Source organism: Anoplopoma fimbria, chromosome 21 (assembly GCF_027596085.1).
Source record: "Anoplopoma fimbria isolate UVic2021 breed Golden Eagle Sablefish chromosome 21, Afim_UVic_2022, whole genome shotgun sequence".
In the NCBI taxonomy this organism is placed as follows: domain Eukaryota; kingdom Metazoa; phylum Chordata; class Actinopteri; order Perciformes; family Anoplopomatidae; genus Anoplopoma; species Anoplopoma fimbria.
This window is the reverse complement of record NC_072469.1, coordinates 19,678,772-19,698,677: the sequence shown is the minus strand read 5'-3', so window position 1 is coordinate 19,698,677 and position 19,906 is coordinate 19,678,772. Positions and strand designations below refer to the sequence as shown.

Below are 19,906 nucleotides of genomic sequence, written 5' to 3'. Positions count from 1 at the left end.
TCAGTGGAGCTTTTCAAATTATTTGAATTATTCTTTACTGCCTCCAAGGGTTATTGGCCGGGCAGTCGGAGCAGTTAAAATGCTCACAACCAACCACCAACGCCCAGTGTGACTGCCAGTAATACATGTAAATTCATGAGAGGGAGTGTTGAGATGCAACCCAGAGTGCTGGAGTGTTTGGGGGAGGGGGACATGTCCCTTTTTAAGTGGCGTTCCCTCCTCCCATCTTTTGGTCAGGAATGACCAGGGAGGAGAGCAGGAAGGATGGTGAGGGAGTGCAGGCACGCATAGGCAGCTGATAAAGAGATAGCGGCCCCAGCAGGAGGCTGATGGCTGCTGATGTAAATCAAGTGGCTGTGTAAATGTGTGTGTGTGTGTGTGTGTGTGTGTGTGTGTGTGTGTGTGTGTGTGTGTGTGTGTGTGTGTGTGTGTGTGTGTGTGTGTGTGTGTGTGTGTGTGTGTGTGTGTGTGTGTGTGTGTGTGTTGGAAACTCTGATACGGATGCCATGGACTGCGGATCAAAGATAGTTTTTCCTGTTTATAGATCACTTTTCCTGTGGTAAAACAATCTATCATACTGAGAGGATTTAAGACTCACCCCCTGCTGCCTGGGAAAATCTCTATCTTCATCCGCTGGCTGATGGTCAGCTTTAGGTTTTGGGGATTTGGACTCTAATTATGGGAGAATGTGAGAGTCTGTGTGAGAGAAAACAAGCATGAAACAAGAGAAAGTCCTAGTGGTACATATATCTAGGTAAATACCAATTTTCAAGAAAGCGCGCAAATATACAATTGAAACATTTTAAATGAATGGAAAATGTGTAAGACTGAACTGAACTTATTTTAAACATGCAGTTATACCTCAAATCAAATATTGAAGACTTAATACTTCTATTTCACTACATTTCTGAGATAAAGCTTATACCCTTTAGCTAAATAAATGTAATGTAAATAATGTACCTTTTACTCCACTACAGTTGACAGATGGAGTTACTAGTTACTTGATTAATTAGGATTTTTAATTAAGATTTTTTTTTCTTTCATTTTTGATACTTGAAATACTTTATCTTAAAATTCATAGTTTTTTGCTTTACATTTTGAGGACCTTTACTTACCATGAATTATTGGTACACTGTAGTATTGTTACTTTTACTAGTGCTTCACATGTTAGGGACCAAAATGACAAGGGAGCCAAGATACGCATTGTTGCTATTCAGGTTTGTTTTTAAATATATTGTGTATTTCTTATATTGAAACTATTGTTTTTACCAAAGGGAAAGATGCCTCCCTGATTGCAAAGAACTAAAATTGATTTAAATTGATGGAACAACTTTAGGCCAGATCAGTTTGCTTGATGTCACAGCATAGGTTCTTATGTGAAAAATGGTCAAATTCTTAACTGAAGAACTATAATTTTGCACTGAACCCAGAAATCTTGGACAAGACAGTGAAAACTACAGTTGTTAGCCGAGTTGTAGTTATTCAGAACTACTACAGTCCAGCTTTAAAGACACAGAAGGTTGAGCAAATAAACCACCATCTGAACAAACATGCTCAAACTATTTAACATAGAAATGATGAATTGATAAAGTGGAATCCAACATTTACAAATGCAATCTTTAAAAAGAAAGTAAAGTTGTTCTACAGTTTTAGGTGACTTATTGCCATATACAACAGTGAGCAGCCTATTTAAAATAAACACTTTATTTCATACCCTGTTCAACACCATAAGCTTCTTTTGATACTTAAACGTCTGAGCTGTTTTCACTCCAGCTCAGTATTGTACAATCCTTCAACAAAACCACATGACAATGGCAAAAAACGAACAAAACTGTCACCTGACGGAGATAGGGAGACATTTATAAGCAATTTCCTTTGGAAGGTGATAAAAATGACATTGAAATAGTGCAAACAAACGGCAGTGAATAGTCCACAAGAAACTTGTTTCAGCCCATTAAAAACCTGAGGTAGATACTGGTGGTAGTTGTAATAGTTGATTGTCTCCAGTGTCCTGACAACATGCAGCATATTGGATTGGTTTTGTAATGTTAAAAAATAGTCCAACACTAAAATTAAAAAGACACTTATAAGGCTAAGATGCAGTTTTACTATTTATCAGGTTAATCCGCTGTTGTAGCTTCATTGGACCAAAGCAGACAGTCCAGATTTACTGAAATTTAAGATAGGAACAACATTACTGTAAACAGCGGGTCCTGTATATATTTAACCATCTGTACAAACAAACTAAAACTCACAAATAACACAAGTGTGTGTGTGTACACATTGATCTGTGCACACAGACACACTCGACAAAAGGAAAAACAAATGTTTTCAATAAAATTATACTAATTATTTACCCAACAATCCTAAATTCTGTTTAAAATGCAGGCTACACTGTAAGAATTGCATTCTATACTTTGTCGCTCAAATTTACTGTATGTACCATCGACCATCCAGCTCACTGCTGTTAGTTTTTCACATGACAATACATTCAGCCGTCACAATAGGAAGACAACAGGCAAAAGCACATTGTGTAAGAAAGCAAATTTGTGCCAATATAAAAAACAGTGCAAATACTATTGACAGTGCAAAAGAGCCAGCAGTAATACACACTGCATCGCTCTGAAAGCCTGAGGTAGAGGTTATATAGCTGTTTGTGACACATTTTCTCTAATGAAACCAGGTAATACTCCACATATGATGAGAAACAAAAAGGTCTTTGCTTTTGAAAATCTTGATTCCAACAATTATTCACTCTGTAGTTCAGCGCTCTTTGTGCATATTAAAACATTCATTAAGTCTAAAGCTGGAGGTAGTGTAACTCCATTTAGCAGAATCTGCAACAGAAATTTGTTTTCTTTGTGGATCTTGATTGAACCTCCCGTCCTATGGCACAGTATGAGGAAACGAGTCAGTATCTCAGAGTCAGTCAGTACTGGGGATACCTGTTTAGGGGAGGACCATTCTGTAGGGTGTACTGACTGGGTGGTTGATGATGTGGGTGAGAGTTATGATTGGTTTGTACCAACACGTCAAACACACTCTTATTCGGAGGCACAGATTGCAACATGTTGTCCAGGTCCATGATGAGGGGAGGGGCTTGGACAGAAACCCGTCCACTGGGGAGTATGGGCCAATAGGCATGCCCTAAGAAGTGACCCGGTGCTACAGGAGAGCTACCGTAGCCGTAAAGGGGAAGTCCGCCATGCAGCGGCATCAGAGGACCTCCGTTAAACCGCATGCTGGGTGGGGCGACGGCATTGGGGGGTGCATACTTGGCATATGAGGTAGGGAGCTCCCATGGAGGTGCAACCGTCTCCCGTCGGGCTGACTTGTGCAGTGGCGGTCTGTAGTCCTCGTAACCGTCAGACCCAGCTTCTCCATCAAGAGGAACACGCTTCCCAGACAGGGAAGTGCCTTTCCATTCCTCATCAGATGAGGAGGTGGAGGCTGGGCTGGCAGAGCTGGCCGAGGCACTACGGGCAGAGGAGGCGTAGCGAGGTCTAGGAGATGGTGAAGACGGGGGGCGCTCCACCCTTCCCCAGCAGTCCCTGGTAGACGCATCCACATCCCCAGAGGCACTAGGCGGCCGCAGGCTGTGTAGCAGAGAGTCGATGGCGAAGGAGGAGTCCAGCTTTGGTCGGAACAAGTCCCCTTGAGGTGGGGAGGGGTTTTTTGAGCACATGGCGGGTAGGGGGGTGACGGGGGAAGGTGGTGGCTCCGATTCTGGCTTGTGTCCCTGCAAGATATAAGGGGCCAGATCCTGGGCAAAGATTGTCTCATCCTGGCGGGACACAGCTGTGTTTTGCCTCTTGAGGAGCTCCAGAGGAACACGGCTCAACTCCACGGCCCAAAAGTTGCCTTTGCCCTGAGGCTTCCCAGGGTCCTTCAGCACCTACAGGTAGAGGGAGGGTGAAGAGTTAGAAGAACGCTTGGTCTGACTACCCAGTCAGGCAGGACCGACATAGAATCACCGTTAACCATCACAATAACACTAGATACAATCTTAAAACTGGTTTGAAGATTTAATCCAAAGCCCTCAGCCCTATATTTCAACAAACAAAGCTCAGGATAGTGCAATGCAAATGTTAAGCCTGTATGCTGTGAACTCTCTCCACCATGCCCAATGATAAGACTAAATAGGGATCTAAACATTACATTGTTTAACAGGTTTAACCTACCTTCACAAAGCAGTCATAAGAGGAGAGGTTGTGTCGCACAGAATCCCGCCAGCCCTTGTAGTTTCCTTTGAAGAATGGGAAGAGAGTACTGATCTCCTTGAGGATCTAGAAATTAAAGAAAAATGTCAGTCTGAAGAAGATGCTCAAATTCACTGTATTTCAGTTTGGGTATGCTAGGCAATGAGGCAAATTAATAAATACACACACACTGTTGTGATGACTGATAACATTAGAGTTTAAAAGTTAGATGAGTACAAGGTTACAGAAGTGAATGCCAATTACACAAACTGTACTCTCACTTGGAAGCTGTTCATGAATTAAAAATAAGACAAAAAGCTGATGATTGATGTACAAATTTAAGTTGTATGGGCAGAACTTCTGTAGTAAAACAACTTCAACTGAAACGTGATTTTACCATGCACTGTGTAACCCCATGTTATCACTCTCCTGATACAGATCAGTGTCTGGTTTCACTGCAGTCTAACCTTATCAAAGCAAACCAAGAATGGTAGGGGTGATAGTCACTCAAGTGTCACCAACAGGCTGCTGTTTTGTGTCACTTTATGAACTGTAAATAATCCGTCAGTGGGGTATCGATATATATTAAATAAAACAGTGTCAGTATCCATCTGATTCTAAATACTGTCTTCATAGAAATACAATACAGAGTTTTTAAATTTTAGATTAGTTTCAATAAAATATATAATAAGCACTGTGCGTAAAACACAACCTTTACCCATATTTATAGCACAGATATGTATGCAATTAAAAATGTATTCTTACCTCGCATAACGTCAGCTTCTTCTCTGGGGACCTTTGGATGACCATAGCAATCATAGCGAGGTAGGAGTACGGTGGTTTTGGATACCGCTGATAGTTCTTCTTCTTCCCACCGCTGGTGCTACTCTTCTCCCGTTCACTGTTCCAGGAGTCCCTGGCAATAGTTTCCTGCTTGAATTGGGCATCCTGAGGACCCGTCTGTGCGACTTTATCCATGTATGTGGTGGCACTGCTGAGATGTTCTGCGGGGTTCTCCAAGCTCAACAACAACAACTGCTGCGGAACCATCTGAGCCAGCTGTGGAGACCAATGTTGGGCTGTGGAACTCTGCTGCGCATTTCTGTGGAAGTCAAGGTGATGGCCGAGATGTTCTCCAAGGTGGGACAGGACGGGTGGTGGTGCCAAGAGGGTCTGCTCAGGCCAGTGCTTTGTCATGCTGATCAGCCCGAGGAGAAGATCAGCCCTCACTTTTGGACAGGAGCACTGAGATGGGGGTGGGTGGGGGGGGGGGTCAAAGAGTCGGTCCTTAACTTCTGGCAGACTGCTTGTCTCCAGGCTGACTCTATTTGAAGAGCAAACAATTAACAGTTTCATGTAAATCCTGCTGGGTAATGGAGAGGAGAATGAGTGATCACCCCGGGGGGGCTGGGGAGGGTCTGTGTATGAGGAGGGGTGAGAGAAAGACAGTAAACCTGTAAATAACCCTTATGATAATACCAACATGCCACTTACAACGCAGACTTTGGAATCAGTCCTCAGAAGATTTACGCACGAATGCCAACAGTATTAAATGCTTATTTGGTTTAAGCAATACACTTTTTCCAGAGATAAGGGTGTTCATCTCACTGTATATCTACCATGGACCATGTTGTGAAGGCTATTCCAAATCATGAAGACTTTTCTATCGAGAGTGAGTGAGTGGCACTTGGGAGCAGACAAGTAAACCCTGGTGGGGGAAGGGGTGGGCTACAGAGAGGATTTCCATTGAAGCTTAAGTGCAATCAACAATTTTTGGTGAGCAATATACAAAAAGAAAGGCTAATATACAAACGTGGAAACATTAATGAAATCATTCATTCAAAATTCGTTTATATATTTGAGTCAATAGAACCCTTTTGGATTGCGAGGAGCACATTTAAAAGTTGCCAAGTTTGTTTGCAGGCTGTTATTGATACTGGTTAGGCTTTATCCTAAAAGAGCAAGTCATTCTCGTGTAAACTCCACAAAAAGGCTTTTCTTTTTCTTTTTTTTTGAAGAAAATGTTGAAATTGTAATTGGTCAGATGACGCACAATAAATTAATTGGAGACATTATGGTGGTGCTCTGATAGTGCGCACAGTAGGGTCTCCCTGCGACCATGCAGGGTGTCATTCAGCGTTGAAAGACTAAGTTTCGGGAATGCACGTCTTTTGTTCATGTTAACGTAGTGCTAATGTGCAAAAGCTTTCTTCCCAGCAAGACAGTGAAAACAAGTTGGATTAGGAGGAACCCCGTTGGCAAACTGGAGACTGTTCCTGCCCAAAAAAGAGCTGCTTAGCATGTGAGGAAATACAGAGGCCGTTCAACACCGTTTGTGGGTTTTCTGGCACTTACAAGCTGCTAAGTGTCGTTGTTGGGGAGGGCATTCACACCTTAAAACAGTCTCTGGAATAAAAACTGCTTCCCTCAATCCAAGAATCAACAACCCACTTACTTACTTTTCTAAATCATGTTACACATCACCAAATATGACACTGAGCTAGTAGGTTCATTCACTCTGTATTTTATTTCAATAATGTATATGTTAAATCTAACAAGATTCAACTCTTGAATGAGACCAACGTGCCACCCAGATTTGTCACCAGAAAGACAGAGAAACAAAAGAATTGGAAACAAGTCGATTTTCACATTGTATGACTTATCTAATTGGTATCACACAACTCTACTGTGCTTCCAAATCCATAATTAAGTGTCCTAGTTAACCTGCATGTTGTGTGAGGTCAGCCGGAATTGATTCACCTTCAATTTAAATGGCACCAAAAAGCACCTGACCCCTCCATTATTTAGCTTTAACCTTCCAATTCACAGGGAACATGGAGTAGATCCTGCATATGGGGTGATTGGAGAAATATAGTAGACTATTTGATGTAAATTGTCTTGCATTGAAGTATTGTTTTAATAAATAATTGCCCTGTGTGGAAAAACTTACCATGTGGATTCGCAGCTTTTGTGATTTTTGCAGTAAAACACAAAATGTTTGAACCTGTTATCCAGGTCAGATGGCTTCCCTACCATGGTGAGCAACAAACCTCCTTCACCTGCTGCTGTTTTTCTTCTCTGGTTGCAACAGACTCTGCTGCATAGCCAGAAAGTTTGTCCCCCTCTAGTGGTTTCACCTAAATTCAGTGAGAAGCCTGAATGACAGAACAAACAACTCAGGTAGCCTGCTCTGTTCAGAAGGTGAATTTAATAGGGATTTTTGTTGTGAGCTGGACATGTTAGACATGTACGGGCAAACCTCATACACAACGATTGGACCCAATTTAAATGCCTGATTTAAATACAAACTGTGAAGCCATCTCTTCCTGTCTACTAGAGTGCCAGTTAATAGGTTGCGCCTGGATTAGTGAGCCACGCATGAGAAGAATGGGAAACCATATGAATAGGATAGCATCCAGGACAAGGCTGTTCACATCGGCTGATTGTGTCTGGACAAATCCCCCTTAAGCTGCCCTGGGATGCGTCCTGAAACTGAGATGGAGAGGATGAATGAAGTTTAGCCCTTTGTGAAAGAGACAGAAAGTTAGAGGATGTTTTCATTGTGCTGTCACAGCTTCATTGCTTCAAGATTCTAATTCTCCCTCTGTTTTACTATTATTTAGTTTATTCCATTTTTTATTTAACAAGGACAATGCACAACGCAATTATTGCACCAGATATAGCTTAAAGATGCTGTAGTCGCTGGACAGAGGCCTCCAGTGATGTGCAGGTTGAAAAGGTAAATCAAAGTTTCTTGATCTTTTGTCTCTTTCAACATATTTGTTAAATAAAAAAAAAAAAAAGTCTGAGGTACCGGGCAGAAGCGTCTGCATCTTGCAAAATGTATTATGAAATTCCATTTACCTCCATTCTGTTGCAGGGAATGCAGACATCTCAACGTTGAATATCTAAAAACAAAACTACAATCAGACATTTGTCACGACGACCATTTTACTTAAAGCTGACCGTAAATACTTTTTTTGCTCTTTTGTTTGATATCACATGGTAACATTTTATGCAAATGTATTTACTATGGGGATTTTACAGGAGCACGTGTTTAGGCTTGTATTGAGAACATTGTCAAGTATAACCAGAAGGGCAAATCCACCCTGACGGTGTATTGTGAAAAGACCGAAGTGCATTTATGTTTGTCAAACCAGAGATACAGTATTATAGATGACATTAACTCTGTGACGAATACATGTTTATGCACCCGGACACACCCTTTACAGTCTTCTTACTAAACAAGGCCCTAATGCTTTTGCCCTATGGCATGTCACACCTACTTGTTTGTTCTCCTTCCTCATGTGCACCTAATTGTAACACAATTTCCAGTTATACAGCTACTTTCATTTCAATAATATGTAGGCTATGGTACTATTTTAAAAATTGATCAGAAATTGTCTTCTTCTCCTCCTCACATTCACCAAAGTGTACTTGATATGTGTGTATTTAGGCAGCAGTGTCTTATATTTATTCTGTCGCACCAAGACATTCTTTTAAATACCTAAATGTCAGTTGTGATACTGCAGCAAAGTGCTATGTTGGTGGATGTGGTTGCAATGCCAGTTTCATTGCGGATGAGGAAAGGGAAAAGGGATCCACAGTCTCACCCCTGATGGTGGCCCACTGACAGCTAACTTTCAGACGGAAGTCTGTTGTTTTTTACCCATAACTCAGCTTCAGTAAGCACATTTAGAGTTGCTATTTGCCAGAGTCAAATCAATGCTCCCTCCACTCAAAAGTTGAGCAATTTCTTTTTCATTATTTACTTCCTTAGTGATGCAGCAATTTACTTTTATGGTTTGGTTCCATTATAGATTTCTGATCATTTAACTCCTGCACCAATATCCCTAAAGTCTGGCAACTAAATTGTGCATCACTCTGTGGTAGAAACTCGCCCTGAGTATGTGTTCAGCTGAGTGAGTTTCTACTTACTATTAAAACCCTGCATAGGCTGGTATTCTTATAACTCTACATTGTTCCTATTATTTTTGTTTCTATGTTTGACCCTTCCCTAAAACCTTTTTGGCGTATGATTACATTACATTACATTACAGTCATTTAGCAGACGCTTTTATCCAAAGCGACTTACAATAAGTGTATTCAACATAGGTATTCAAGAGAACTACTAGTCACCAGAAGTCATAAGTGCATCTCCTTTCTTAAACAAGCATCTAAGAGCATAAACCAGAGCAAAAGTACAGTGCAGAAACAAACTCATATACAATAAGTGCAACAAACTAATACAAATACAATAAGTGCTAAGTGGAAGGTTCAGGGTAGTACTTCTTGAAGAGGTGAGTTTTCAGCCTGTGCCGAAAGATATTTGCATGCTATTATTGCATTCGTATTAGTTGTTGCACTTACTGTATTCGTATCAGTTCGCTGCACTTATTGAATTTGTATTCGTTTACTGCACTTATCCTATTCGTAGTAGTTTGTAGCACTTATTATATTCGTATTAGTCTGTTGCAATTATTGTTTTCGTAGTAATTTGCCTCTGCACTATACTTTTGCTCTGGTTTATGCTTTTAGATGCTTGTTTAAGAAAGGAGATGCACTTATGACTTCTGGTGACTAGTAGTTCTCTTGAATACCTATGTTGAATACACTTCCTGTAAGTCGCTTTGGATAAAAGCGTCTGCTAAATGACTGTAATGTAATGTAATGTAATGTAATCATACGCCAAAAAGGTTTTAGGGAAGGGTCAAACATAGAAACAAAAATAAAAGGAACAATGTAGAGTTATAAGAATACCAGCCTATGCAGGGTTTTAATAGTAAGTAGAAACTCACTCAGCTGAACACATACTCAGGGCGAGTTTCTACCACAGAGTGATGCACAATTTAGTTGCCAGACTTTAGGGATATTGGTGCAGGAGTTAAATGATCAGAAATGTATAATGGAACCAAACCATAAAAGTAAATTGCTGCATCACTAAGGAAGTAAATAATGAAAAAGAAATTGCTCAACTTTTGAGTGGAGGGAGCATTGATTTGACTCTGGCAAATAGCAACTCTAAATGTGCTTACTGAGAAAAACTATACTTTTGCTCTGGTTTATGCTTTAAGATGCTTGTTTAAGAAAGGAGATGCACTTATGACTTCTGGTGACTAGTAGTTCTCTTGAATACCTATGTTGAATACACTTCCTGTAAGTCGCTTTGGATAAAAGCGTCTGCTAAATGACTGTAATGTAATGTAATGTAATGTAATGTATTTTATGTGCAAATGTGAAAAGTGCTATAGAAATAAAGTGTAATCACTGGCTGAGTGGACACCTCTTTGCAAGGCAACATGACTCCAGCCTGCAGACCTGCAATGCAAGTCGCTTTGGATAAAAGCGTCTGCTAAATAACTGTAATGTAATGTAATGTAATGTAAAAAGCCATTCAAATTTAGAAACCACTGCTCTAGGTGCTCCTCATTAATTTAAGTTTCATTTCACCATATTCCCACACACTCAGTCCTCGCACTGTGGAGTATTGAGTCATATCTATTTCAACAATGACTGTAATGTAATGTAATGTAATGTATTTTATGTGCAAATGTGAAGAACCATATAGCTCTGGTTTTGAAAAGTGTGCCATAGAAATAAAGTGTAATCACTGGCTGAGTGGACACCTCTTTGCAAGGCAACATGACTCCAGCCTGCAGGCCTGCAATGCAAGCTGCAGACTTTTGTCGCCCCCTGGTGGAGAGGTGTCCCTGGGGGCGGAGAGCACGCAGGTCCGGTTGTTATGGTGAAGCGTTTCTCTTCGAGGGCAGGCTGGAGGTTGGGACAGCAGCTGACTCAGTTACACAGCAGCCACACCTGACAGGTAAGTTTGTCTATCATCTGTCACTCTACATTTGTCAACCTTTAATGCACCAAAACAGCAGCACGACTCTGGCTGTCGTGGAGGTGAGCCGACAGGTGAGCGTGACACCACATCCCGCAGCGCCGCTCAACAAGTGTTGTCACCATTTTGTTTTTGACAGGTAATAGTCCAAAGGGTTTGGACAGACTCTCCGATGTTAACTTTGCCTCCACCTGGACGCCATGCATGGATCCAGGTAGTTTAAACGACCTGTGTACGTTACCTGTCGGACCAGACACCTGTGGAGCCTGCAGTGTGCGGACCGCTAGGTAGGTTAGTGTTAATCTGCTGCTCCCTGTTAATCCTACACCCACACGGCTGTTACAGCTTGTTTATGTCCATTTACAGTGAGTCTACCTACTGCAAATGTTGAAGTAAATAGATCAATTGATAGATCAACAGGTGCAAAGTCTTTTTTATTATCAGGTACACACATGGCTGACATCTGTATGACTTTTATAGTGCGAGCTGCAGCTCATGGTTCAGTGTCAAAGGGGTCCCATACCATCCAGAGCCACAGTCCTGTTGTTATATTCATTTATGTTGCACTGCAAATTTCCCTTTCCCTTATCTTATCTTATCTTATGTTTACAATTTTAAAAAAAAAAGTAGCATGCAGTCCACATGAGCAGTTTTTCTAGCATTGCATTGCGATTATACAGACAATCATGTTCTTGTGCCAAGATAGAGGTGAATAGTTGCTAATAGTTTGACATTTAACAAGCAATAATGCCAATCAATCTCTGTTTATGTGAGGATTGGCTGCTTTTCTTTGTCGTAAATGACAGTAAACTCAATACCTTTGGTTCAATTGATCATGAACATAATAAGCAGATTAATTGTTAAAGAAAATGATGATAAGCTGCCACCCAAATGTTGTTTCAATGAATGAAAATAACTTTTATCACTGGTTTTGTTAGTCTCTGTGGTTGTTTCACTCTGTTGATTACTGAATATACTGTAGTGCGCAGACTATTTGACTTTAACGCTACATCACCGACTTATTAACCTAAATAAATTCACAGTCATCGGTTGCTCACAAGTATGCTCAAAGTTCTTATGCAATGGCATTTCCTTGGTATGTATGGTCAAATATTTGCCGGTTTCACAATATAGCCAAGATTAGCTTGTAGGCGCCTTGATACACAGCTTGACAGCACACACACACACACACACACACACACACACACACACACACACACACACACACACACACACACACACACACACACACACACACACACACACACACACACACACACAGAGAGAGAGAGTCTTGCCTGGTGTCAAAGATTTAGAAGGATCATAAAAGGTAAGATTACAATTCAACTCTGTACTTGGGTGTATATTTTAGTGGACTGTAACCTCTTTGATCTTGTTGTAAATTTAGATCCAAGGTGTGCATCTGCCATTGTGGCAACAATAGGTTGTGTCAACTGAACAAGCACTTTATTAGATACTGTGGATGAAGACCAGGACCCAGTGAATGACTTGAGTTAATCATTATGAAAAAAAATGTATTAGTCATCCTAATATAGTTATGTTCTTCATGATAAGATTATTCCAAGAAGTCAAAAGACAAGAGCAATCTTTAAAGAACAAACTGTATTGGCTAAGGTTTGGCTCTCTCTTACATTCCTTCTCTTGTGCATAAACTCCCCCTCATCTTTTTCTTACTGAGGCATTTCTTTATCTTCACGTATGTATGTTTACATGCGAGAGATTCTGCATGTGAGCTCTATTTAAAAATATTCTTTAACCCTATTTCCCCTCCCCACCTCTGTGTCTGTATGACACGACCCTACTTCCTGCTTAGGAGCTGTCAGAGGAGTTAAAAGTAGGCTAGTCTGTCTCCTCCCCATCCTTCCTCCTCGTACCCTGCTCTACCTCCCTCGCATTCTTTCCTCCACATCCTCTTGCCTTCTCATTCCATATCCTGTGCTACAGAAAAAGCACTGACCCTTTTGTCTAGTTGTCAATTGATCAATCATTGATTAACAGTTTGGTCTATAAAATGTAAGAAAGTAGCAAAGAAACGCCTCAGAGCCCAACGTGGCGCCTTCAAATTCTTTGTTCCACAAACAGCTGACCTAATCAAACGATTTCAGCAGCACTTCCTTTTATTTTTAAGGTGCACAGTCCCAGATAAAAACAACCTTCCTGATTATTCACCAGGCAGTTTTAGGTCTCCTGGCATTGGTTTAGATGGCAGGCGGGATCGTTTCCCGAATCATCGAGCTGCATTGACTCAGCATTGTTTGTTCCAACCAACAGTAAGGTCCCGCAGGTCACATCAAATTGCACACCGGGCTGTTGGTCATACTCAAAAGCTGAGCAATGTCATTCCATGATGGCAAACCATGAATGATGCACAAAAAGCTATTTGCCTATTTCTAGTGTAGCCGTGTGTTTAGCTGTGTGTTCTCTTGTGTTCTTGTAAGTTCAGTCACACGCTTTTACACTCAGGTACCGCCCACTTGACGAATGTATGAGCTTCAGTTTGTGTGTGTGTGTGTGTGTGTGTGTGTATTCATACTGGTCTATTCATTCCAGCTGTTGAATGAAAGTTTATGTTCCTCAGCAGCTGTAGACAGCCCTTCCTGTTAGGTCATTAAATGGGAAAAAGTAGACAAATGTCAGATTGATGCAGGGACATTTTTCCAAACACACAAAATGTTTAGTTTTATTTTTTTAGTGTGTGTGTGGGCTGTGCTGCTATGCCAGAGTTTGTACAATATCAGTGATCTCACCCTGTCTTTTACCGTCTGTCTGAGCTCTGCCTGACTCAGAGAATCACAAGGCTATTACACAGTTTACCCACCAACAAATTCCCCATTCTGCATGTGTGCAGGGGCTTAATTTATAAAACCAACTGAGACTCATGAGACGCTAGCTTAAGTTAGGTCGCTGCGTCCACTGATAGCAGACCACAAGTTCTCTACCGACCTGTTAGGATACAGACTGAGAGATGAATGAGGTAAGATCACAACATCACAGAAGAAGTTAATGTTCATTTTTACTGTATTTCTTTTCCTTTCACATTTGAATTAATTTAACTTCTTTCACCCAAAAAGTAACCATTTATCTTTTATAAATGGGTTTATAAATACATGTGGTAGGCTAGGGACTTTATTAATAATAAACTTGTTGGTTGTTGCTCTTGTTGGTGTAGAAATTTCCATTTTGGTCTCATTTATGGTGAACTTCTGCCGCTTTTTTTGTTGAATATTTGCAAAGAAAATTCGATATGTAAACTAACTTTTTGCTTCTGAACAACTGACTTTAAAACCTGATGTTGAAAATATAAATTTGAATATTGTCGTGCTTCAGGGATGTCTTGGCCTACACATCAAATTTAAACACTTAATTAATGAATAAATCCCTGCTAAAATAAAACCATAATCAATAAATATGTTTCTAATGGAAACGAGAATAGTGATGTAAAAATGATCTTTCCCTCTAATATCGCAAAACATACCGGAAATGCATTATCAGTAAAAAAAAACTGCTTTACACCGTGTTCACTACCTTTGACGGCGACCTTGCTAAATGTACCCAGAAATGCCAGAAGCTGTTTATCGTTCATTCTTGCTACTATTTTCCTGCTGATAAGTGAGAGGCAGCAGGCTGAGACTGACTGAGCTTCTAGTCTGTCAGACAAAGTCAACATTCTCATCCTGAGAGGATCCTGAAGTGTTTTCTTTTTCACCACACCCAAGATTTTACTTTGTTTAGTTCCTTCCAAATGATGGCCCAAAACTCCAACCCCACAAGGCTACTTTTCAGACTTCTCTCCACTTTCACGCTCTAAAGCAAATACGGAACTGAAAGAGCCATTTTTAATATTAGAACAGATAGCACGTTTGATTCAAATACTTGTGTTAAGTTTTGGTTTACACAGACGGAGCCCAGAAATGAGAAGTGGTGACTGATGTACAGCCGTACAAGGCTCCAATACTCAGCCTGTTATTTCCATTTTAAAACATTTATTTAATATAGTTGTTCTCGACTATGTAATCATAAAAAATGCCAAGTAGCTAATATCCCCTGATCATTTGCCCTATTTCCATTATCTTAAGCTCAGTTTTTTGCTTATGGGAAGATGCTTCATCACCATAAACATAGTTGAAAGCATTTAAAAGGGTATTTGATAATATCTGGATACATTCAGGTGATATTTTATGTAAGAATTTGTTTAATGGGGAAAGATCTGGGTGACAGTCTGTTGGATCTGAATCAAGTTGGCTCGATGAAAGTTTGGGGTTCATGTTTAGATAATAGTAAAGTCCTGTTATAGGCATGAACAAATTGTAGTAAAGTGATATACTACTCTCTACTACAGTGTCTGTAAGTAGAGCTAGTGTACTTTGGTGATGATGACAATGATGCTTGGATTGTAGGATTAGGTGGACCTGTTAATTTGGACCTGTGTTCTTGGTAGAACATGATGTGTCTTTCATGTTTGTTTACCCGGAGTAGCCAGTAAACATCGTACTGTCTGAGCCTCTGTTTCAGCTCCATTCCCTCGATACCCTGCACTGATTGCCTTTCGCCGAGATTTGAGTTGTCTAGCTCGCTCTGCCAAGAAGGCTTATCAGGAGACATCGTACTGTTGTGTGTGTGTGTGTGTGTGTGTGTGTGTGTGTGTGTGTGTGTGTGTGTGTGTGTGTGTGTGTGTGTGTGTGTGTGTGTGTGTGTGTGTGTGTGTGTGTGTGTGTGTGTGTGTGTGTGTGTGTGTGTGTGTGTTTGCATGTAAATAGGAGAATGACAACATCTGTGTCATTTTGCATGTGTGTGTCAACGTTGGCCGATATGTAAGCGTGCATGTTTCTTAAAAGCTTTTTTTCCCTCAATGTAAATATCATGGTATGGAATGAGTAAGCCATGCTTTATTATTATTGCCTCTAACCTAACTAATGACCCATCATGGGATTTTATAGACCGTTCTGCAAAGCTGAAGGCACGTCTAATGTACCAGCATATCAACAGGTATAATCTTAGTTTACTGACACAGCCCCTAAAAGGTCTACTGTGGTCCATTAAGAAACACTTAAAGGGGATTTTTATCAGTCAAGTGAATCCGGACTAAGATTGTTTGAGAGATGATATTTAGACCAAAGCTTGGTCAAATTAATAGATGGAAAAGGTTTGTGTTAGTTGGTGGTGTGCTTTAGAATAAACTGATGCTTTCAACACTGTTCAGAAATTAGTTTATATGTGTCACCAACCAAAACGTCACTTTGTTTTCCTGTTTTTGAAGAAACACCAAAAAATCTCTGATTCAACATTACACAGAATAAGTAGCATTGCTAGTAATATCCTGAAAAAGCCATATGATCACTTCACATATCTTAGATATTAAAGAACAGTGTGTCTTGGCAACACACTATGATCCTCACATAAGAGGCAAAGCACGATCAAGTCGGCACAGATCAAGCCATCAGGTGACTCATAATGCTGTGAGTCATGGTGGGAACACAGTAAACCGGTTTAATTGTCACGATAACTTGATACTTAAAAAAAGTGATTGCGCCAAAAGAAAAATAGATGGAACACAAAGCTGTTCGGTGTGTGGTCCAAACTATAGGCTGCAAGCTGTGTCATACATAATTGTGAGTTTGAAATGAGTTTATTTTAGATTTATAACACAGAAATCTCATTCACTTTTAACAGAATGTAACAGAATTCCAATGAATTAATAAGCCCATAATGTCACAATGCTAAGTAATGTTAAAAATCACAAGAAGGTAATATTAAAATCCAAATCAGGCACACTAGTCTGTGCAAGGCCATCAAACTAGACCCCTGGATGATTAATATTCCTGCCCCTGAGATATGCATGTCATCAAATTGAAGCTGAAAGAGCATTTAATGCTTCTTGTTTGACATAGCAAATTCTTCTGAAACGTTTCAAGGGAACTCTGGTCTATCAAGACTATGAACATTGGAAGAGTCATGTTTGCAGAAATGTGAACATTTATTGAAGCTTCTAATTTGCACAAATCAACAAAAGTGCAGAGCAACAGATGAATCAAGAATCCACAGCATTAAACATGAACTCTAACAAACCCCTTTTTTTTCCTTTCTAATAATGTCTGAGTCATCTGGAATTTGAGTCAAATGCAGCCTTATGAGTATTAATTCTTTCAAAAATGAGTTTCATTTGTGAGCCACACAATACTTAGGTTTAACATTGGGATCTTTACTCCACTGATCTTTCAGATTGTGTTAGGTATTACCCCACTAATACAGCAGTTACGTTCCTGCAAGGATTTTCCCGTATTCCTCCAATCCTTTCTCCCTTTAAAGCCCCTTAAAATACCACAAAACATTTCCCCTTTTTCATTTGTTAACACCAAAAATAGTTAAGGCTACTAGGCCTAGCCCTTATTGTTCCTTTATGAGTTTTTTTTCCTGTTGACCTTTTAACAAGAACAAGAACATGGACTTTGGACACCGGGTTCTTCTTTTCTTGTTGGAGGAAGACATGTTGGGGAAAAAAAAAAAAAAAAAAAGGTCAACCTGTGGATTATTGCTCTTATAAATGAACTTTGCATGTCTTGATCCTGTGCATTCCAAGTCCATGTTCATGTGTGTATTGTTTGAATGAATGATCCGTGTAGTGACTGGAAGTCTATGGGGGAGAGTTAAGCTTATTACCTCAATCTAAGGAAATCCTTACATTGTAGCTTGTGACAAAGGGTGAGAGGTTAGCAATCCTTAAAATAGTAGGAAGGCAAAGTAAAAGGAACAAATGACAAGTCTGTCTGCCCTCAAAGCAAGAACTATTGAGATTTCAGTTTGTTTAGGAAATTGGCCTAATGGAAACTTTGACTGGTAGGTGCGTTAATAACAGATATAGCCCTCTGTTCCAGGCGTAGTTTATCATACTTGGTAGTTATGCTGCAGATACTCTGTTATTCCTCAAGTGTTATTAGTGTTTCAAATGCTTTATTACTACTTTTAAGAAGGTCACCATTTACTGGGGATTTATGCTTTTTTTAGCTGCTGGGTTTATTCGTGGTTAATAACTCCTGTACTGCTTTATTAATCAGATTAAAAGCATCAAAATGACGAGGTTTTGTGGTTGCTGGATTATGAAATGTCCTGTTCTATCGTTTAAGGTATCTATCTAGTTCAACAGTTCAACACTCAAGTGACTACCCAACCTCTGGAAAAATGTGCAGAGAATCTAGACTAAAATCAATTTATTAACAACTTATTAACAAGTATTACTGTAGAACTTTTCTTACTAGAAAGTGTGAACTCCACAAACTTATGTATGAATAGATTAATAACATTTTTTTTAAACCAGGCAACCTAAAAGTGTCTTCTATATCATGGTTTATAACTGGTCTATAAACCATTAGTAAATTATTTAACCATAGTTAAGTCTATTAGGTATAACTATTAATCTCGGTTTTTTTTTTATCAAAGGTGCATTATTAGAAAATGGTACCTAGTTTTACCCAGTTTGCATCCACTACCAGTCCGACCAACTTTATTTGTTGAAAAAGAAAACTCTGTTTTTTAAATAACATTTGAGTTTTGCAATCATTAAGCTACTTTTGCCTCATTGGGACTTAAACCAAAGATGAACCATGTCATCGCAACCTGGATATTATGAATAACCCGCATCAGCTGATTTCTAAAGCGCTGTGGTTTACCCACCTTCTCAGGTATTTGGCTTCTTGCTACGGAGGCTCGGTGGGCCAGGACTACTGTCTTGTCAGTCACTCTCTATCTCACTGAGTGCCTCTAGTTGACCTTCCTCTCAGCGCTCACAGGCCCGGGCCTAAATAATAAATGAGTCGCCTGGAAAGAGCAGAGTGCGTGTGAGCCCAGGTGAGTTACCTGGGAAGTTAACGAAAGGTAATGAGAGCGAGGTGGCCAGGGTTAGTACTTGCACCGTAACATGTCACATACCAGATATTTAACCGCCTCTCTGCTACATACCTATATCAGTCTTGCCTCCTGTGTATGTCAATGGCAGCAAAGTGTGTGTTGGGCTGCAGGGTGTGTCAATCATTAATGAAACACGTCCCACCGGCTCAGGTTTCCTTTTGGGAGAGGAGTGGGAGAGGAGGGAGTAGGTAGAAGGAGCTCGGGGGTTAAAGATAACAGGATTAGAAGAGCAGTGTGCGTACATTATACTGTAACACAGCACTCACACTTTTTCTCTCCCTGCCTCTTTTTTTTCTCCTCTCTCCCTGCTCACAGTTGCAGACAGAAGATCATCGAAACCTTCGCTTGCAGCTCTGTTTTTCTAAAGACCTGCCAAAAAGTCCACCACCAACAACATCGACAAGTTGACTTTGGAATAGTCTCTGCTCTGCACCATGGGATGCTTGAATCCTGTCCCTGCATTAACTAAAGTTGGCCTTGTGTGAATCATGCTGAGACCCCTTTTTAGTTAACCCTCCCCAGTTCCCCTACCTTGTGGATTCATGTTCACTGCCACCATATTCCCGCTATGGATTCTCAAAGACTTGCCCCTCCGTTGGATCCAGGTCTCGGACACGGTCACCACCACTTTGGATTAGAAGCTCTGATAGAGCGTCCAACCTGGAGAATAGTTTGACTCTGCCTTTCTAGCACTATATTTTCACTCCCTGTTTCGCTCTTCCCTTTGATGGATCATTGGCCAAGTTACAAACAGTTGATATGGATGCGAGGACTGACAGTTGGTTACAATCCACAGCTTGGATGATAATATTTTGGACATCTTTTTCCCTCCTTTTTCCCATGGCACGATAAGCGTTGTTATCATCTGAAAGATGGGCAAGAGACATTGCAAAATTTCTATGTGTTGCCTACATCTGAAATCATGGAGATAACCGTCACG

At 40.3% G+C, this 19,906-nt stretch overlaps 1 protein-coding gene and 1 long non-coding RNA gene across 2 annotated transcripts; one reads left to right on the top strand and one right to left on the bottom strand.

The window, feature by feature from the left end:
* Nucleotides 1-1,718: 1,718 nt before the first annotated feature.
* foxh1 (forkhead box H1) lies at nucleotides 1,719-7,294 on the bottom strand. The gene is made up of 4 exons (XM_054623184.1): nucleotides 7,150-7,294; nucleotides 4,965-5,444; nucleotides 4,182-4,286; nucleotides 1,719-3,895 (listed from the first exon to the last, which is right to left on the bottom strand). The coding sequence occupies exons 1-4, from the start codon at nucleotides 7,150-7,152 to the stop codon at nucleotides 2,930-2,932; spliced, it is 1,554 nt and encodes a 517-aa protein (XP_054479159.1). The 5' UTR covers nucleotides 7,153-7,294; the 3' UTR covers nucleotides 1,719-2,929.
* A 3,675-nt stretch (nucleotides 7,295-10,969) lies between these two features.
* LOC129111048 (uncharacterized) lies at nucleotides 10,970-19,838 on the top strand. The gene is made up of 3 exons (XR_008532305.1): nucleotides 10,970-11,022; nucleotides 11,183-11,330; nucleotides 19,282-19,838. It is a non-coding gene; the product is annotated as an uncharacterized LOC129111048 (long non-coding RNA).
* The last annotated feature ends 68 nt before the right edge of the window (nucleotides 19,839-19,906 follow it).

Coding starts and splice junctions, on each gene's coding strand:
- foxh1 (XM_054623184.1), bottom strand. Junction 4,287..4,964: donor AGAAGCTGACGTTATGCGAG/GTAAGAATACAT, acceptor TTTAATTTCTAG/ATCCTCAAGGAGATCAGTAC. Junction 3,896..4,181: donor CTTATGACTGCTTTGTGAAG/GTAGGTTAAACC, acceptor CTCTACCTGTAG/GTGCTGAAGGACCCTGGGAA.